At 38.2% G+C, this 4463-nt stretch overlaps 1 protein-coding gene across 1 annotated transcript in view; it reads left to right on the top strand.

Annotated features, from left to right (window-relative positions):
• The first annotated feature begins 293 nt into the window (after window positions 1–293).
• LOC107684180 (brain-enriched guanylate kinase-associated protein) overlaps window positions 294–4463 on the top strand; it is an 8772-nt gene continuing 4602 nt past the window's right edge. Inside the window, exons 1-2 of the mRNA XM_016480393.1 lie at window positions 294–597; window positions 1010–1076. Of these exons, the coding sequence (XP_016335879.1) occupies window positions 413–597; window positions 1010–1076 (252 nt within the window). The 5' untranslated portion in view covers window positions 294–412. The remainder of the gene's footprint in view (window positions 598–1009; window positions 1077–4463) is intronic.

Raw genomic sequence — 4463 nt, 5'->3', positions numbered from 1 at the left:
ACACAAGCCGCGGTTAAGACAGCTGACGTGCTATGATTTCTGACAGGCAGTTCACTCTCCTGTGATGTGACCACACACTCCTCACACACACACACACACACACACACACACACACAGTTGAATGTGATATAAATGGACAGAACTCCGATTGAGTGAACGCAGCTCATTCATAAATATTCTCTTTCGTTTTATAATTTTGAGTATCATTAAACTCTTTAGTATCTCAGACTTCTGGATATTCCATAAGCGCATGAATAAATCATGTTTAGTGCTTTTGATCACAGAGTGTGTTTGCCGTGGAGTGAGTGATGCATTTTAATGAATGAATCATGTTCATATAACCGCATGTACATCATTCTGAGACTTATTTGGGCCCGTGGTTGAGAAGCACTGTTGTTGAGGAGTAAATGAAATGATCTGCCTGTGTTTATGTAGTTGGCTGCAGGAGCAGAAGGAGGATCTGCGCAGACGTCTCGGCTGCACCACACACAAACTGCAGCAGCTGCAGAGCGAGTTCGAGTCGACGCGTCAGTATCTGGAGACGGAGCTGCGACGAGCTCAAGACCAACTCGACAAACTCACAGAGAAACTGCGGAGGTCCGACAATGAACCAGCTGATCGAACAAAATATAGTGTGAATTCCCAAAGAACCTTCCAATGAACAGTTCTGAAAAGAACCACTTTTTTCTTTGATAATCTAAAAAATCCTTTTAACATGACAAAGTCCACTGGAAACCTTATGTCTAATGGTAAAACTCCATGAATTTTCAAGGAATCATTCATTCAGTGAAGGAGCTTTATTTTTAAGAGTGTTCATCAATTTGAAACTAGTTAAATTCAGCTATAAGCATTTCTACAAAAGGCAGCAATGTTGTTATTTAACGTGAGTCAATTCAGTTCAATGCCATTGTTAATTTTGCTAAATGTGAGTCTAAATTAATGATGCTCAGAAACACAAGACACAAGCATGTGTTTGACTTCATCATCATCTTCATCATCTCTCCTGCAGGATTCAGAGCAGCTACACAGCTCTACAGAGAATAAACCAGGACACGGAGGAGAAAATCCACCGCATGGTAAGAAATCCTGATCTCAAATTCATTTAAAAACCAAATAAAATCTAAAACCAATTTTTGTGACTTACAGCTCTGGAAATGCTTTTCGTTGCCTCATTATTGCTTGATGATGATAAAACTCACATACCTTTGTTTAGATCTCAAACGCTGATTATGCTTTATCATAAATAATCACAGTAACTCTTCAGAAACATACGCTGAACACACAGAACGACTCTTATACCAGATCTTATATCAGCCTCAGTGTAGTGTTTATCGCTTATCGAGAGCGACTGACGTGTTGAAGCACTTTCAGGAGGAATACTATAAGCGTCGACTCGTTTAGTGATCAACAAGTGCTGCTCTCTGAACGATTGAACAGCAAAAATCAAGGTGGAGATGAAGAGAGACGCAGCGCTGCCACAGATCAATAACCGCTCGAGCTTCTCACTCTCAGAGCGATCACACGATCAGAGCCGGAATGAAAGCTGAGTCTGGTGATCTTAAATCCAATTAAAGTATTAAATCAGCTTAACGCACAAAGACGAGCTGTGAAATGGTTTTGTGTGGTTTCAGCTCTGATTATTAGAGGAACTGATCGGCTTCAGGCTTTGTTCATGTGTTTCACTCGCTGCAGACAGGAGATTAATTCCACACAACACCATACTGAAATGATTGATTATAACTGACTGTTTGTCATAGCTTTAATCTATTTCTTTCACTTGTGATGTTCATGCATTTATTGATGGTTTGAAATGGACTTGTAAATGTCTGAAAGATCTTTATTTATATGGAAGCATATGGGTATCAAAATTCATTTTGAAATGTAATATGCAAAACGGCAACGTATTTCTGTATTTAAATTTACATTTTCCCACACATATGTGCAACATAGTGCAAAATAAAAAATATGCCATTTTGCATATTACATTTCAAAATGAATTTTGATACCCATATGCTTCCATATAAAGCAGCCACACAGCAGCATGTTATAAACTACTAAGAACACTTAGCAACTACTTAACAACACACTAGCAACAACCCGGAACCCCTTTGAAACTGAATTGCATCCCAGCAATGCCGATCAAGTCATTATTAATAATTTTGAAATGTAATATGCAAAATTGCAATGCAATATGCAGTGTATTTCTGTATTTAAATTTACATTTTCCCACACATATGTGCAACATAGTGCAAAATAAAAAATATGCCATTTTGCATATTACATTTCAAAATGAATTTTGATACCCATATGCTTCCATATATTTCACTCTGATATCCGCTGCTGCTGCATTTCATGCTTGTCAGTTATATTTACATTCATAAATTCATAGTTGGCCAATTAAATAGTTTGCATTTTCTTGCATATGAACGTTTGATGTTACATTGATGCAATTAGCAGATGCTTTTATCCAAAGTGACTTAGAAAAGAAGAACAAAAGCAATTATGTCCTAAGTATATAATGCTGATTAAGAAGCAAGTTTGCGAATAAATATTCATTATTTGTTCACGCTACAGAATGAGTTCAGAAGTGATTCCCTGTGAGCTGCTTGATGTGTAAAATCAGCAGGACACACCGAAGATGAGCTCGGAATAGAAATAGACTACGAATGAGACTAACCTTTTTTGATATGTAATTTTAAGTTAGTCAAAGAGTGCAAATGAAGATCAGAGCCGACGGGACGATCTGATGGAGAAATCCCAGAATGAACTGCGTGGAAACTTTCATTCGATATCAAGTCACGTAAATCATTGTGCTTCATCTACATGTCCATGTATATACCAATGACAACAACAGAAAGACAGTTAGAGCAATAATAAACTGCTGGAGATGAATGCGATGATGAGATGAGTCTTCAGAAACTCATGTTCTTCCTCAATATTTTTGTGCAAATGTCTAAAGGTTCTTAAATTAAGATACATTTACTGGAGACGCAAAGTGACAGAAGATAAGGAGTCTTGTTTTTCGGAGAAATTGATGAAGTGAGTTTATGTTTATAACAAGAACAAATATCTGCCAATGGGCTCAGAAAACAAGTTTTCCATTTGAATTAAGTAGATTTTTTTCAGCCTATCGGCAGATATTTCTTCTTGTTTCAATCATAAAATAATTTCATTTTGATCAGTTTCTATCAATTTGCATCTCCAGTAAATGTATCTGGATTTATGAATGTTTATTTTGCCGAGACGGTCGACTGCAGCTCAGAACTCAGACACACACACACACACACACACACTCACTCGCACACACACACACACACACACACACACTCACACTCACACACACACACTCACACTGAGTCCGTCTAATGATGCTGTCGGCCATTTCAGTGTTTTTCCTGAATTTGGCATTTTCTGTGTCCTCATTAGTCTAAGTTTCTGAGTGAAAACACAAACGAGACCCCAGAGACACGCATCAGTGTTCAAATCCGTTTCATCCGCAGCAGAAGGAATCGCAGAGAACAGTAGATGTACAGAGCCTTACGACGGGCCATTCATCCACATCCAGCTCTTTCTAAACTGAGAGACGCCATCTACATTCACTCTAAACTAGGGATGTCAACTTTAGATTATTTCCATGATCGATCAGCGTTTAAATACTGCAAAATGCATCTATTGCAGTGGCATATATTCACCAGCATGATGAGCAAATGCCACTCAAAACACCTGAATTAAAGGGGTTTTAGTCTAAATAAAATGTTTGCAATTGACACTATTGGCATCTAAAATAAAATGATCCCAAACGTAACTGCGGCGCATGTTTCTGTGTCGCGGAGCTGCGGCAAAACACACTGCTGCTCACATTAAACATTTTAATGTGAGTATTATGACACAAGTGAGGTACAAAGCTTTGTTTATGAGAGAAATAGGCCTAATGGGTTAGCAGGCAAATGTTACATCGCTTTTGCATTCACGCTGCTCGATACATTTAAAGCCATACGTCGCTTTGTGTTCTGTTTTGCCGGTTGGTCACGAATTTCCACAAATTTAATAATAGGCCTTTATTGTTTCTTTTCCCAAATCCTCTCCGTCTCACCCTCTAATTTCGCAGGTTTATTTTATTGTCCAGCACTTTTAATCACTGTTTTCGCATCTCTTACTGTGGTAAACGTGGGGGGAATGAAGATTTCGAGGCCTGAGACTAATTCGTTCCCTCATTTTAGTAAAATCATGGGTTTTCTAGGGAACAAATTAATGAAACATGGACACAAGTCACAAGTCACAGAAATGAATTAACAAGTTGTAGGAATGAATTTATATATATATATATCCAGCCCCGTCACCATCACTCACAGCCGCTCGCATGTGTTTTGCACACGAGCTGCACGCAGCCCAAAATTAAACTGCTTAATCGACCATTGATAGCTTTAATCGATTGTCCAAAATTCATCGATCGTCGAATAATC

Source organism: Sinocyclocheilus anshuiensis, unplaced genomic scaffold (genome assembly GCF_001515605.1).
Source record: "Sinocyclocheilus anshuiensis isolate Anshui unplaced genomic scaffold, SAMN03320099.WGS_v1.1 scaffold1893, whole genome shotgun sequence".
In the NCBI taxonomy this organism is placed as follows: domain Eukaryota; kingdom Metazoa; phylum Chordata; class Actinopteri; order Cypriniformes; family Cyprinidae; genus Sinocyclocheilus; species Sinocyclocheilus anshuiensis.
Note: the sequence above shows the minus strand (reverse complement) of the source record. Positions and strands in the feature narration are given on the sequence as shown.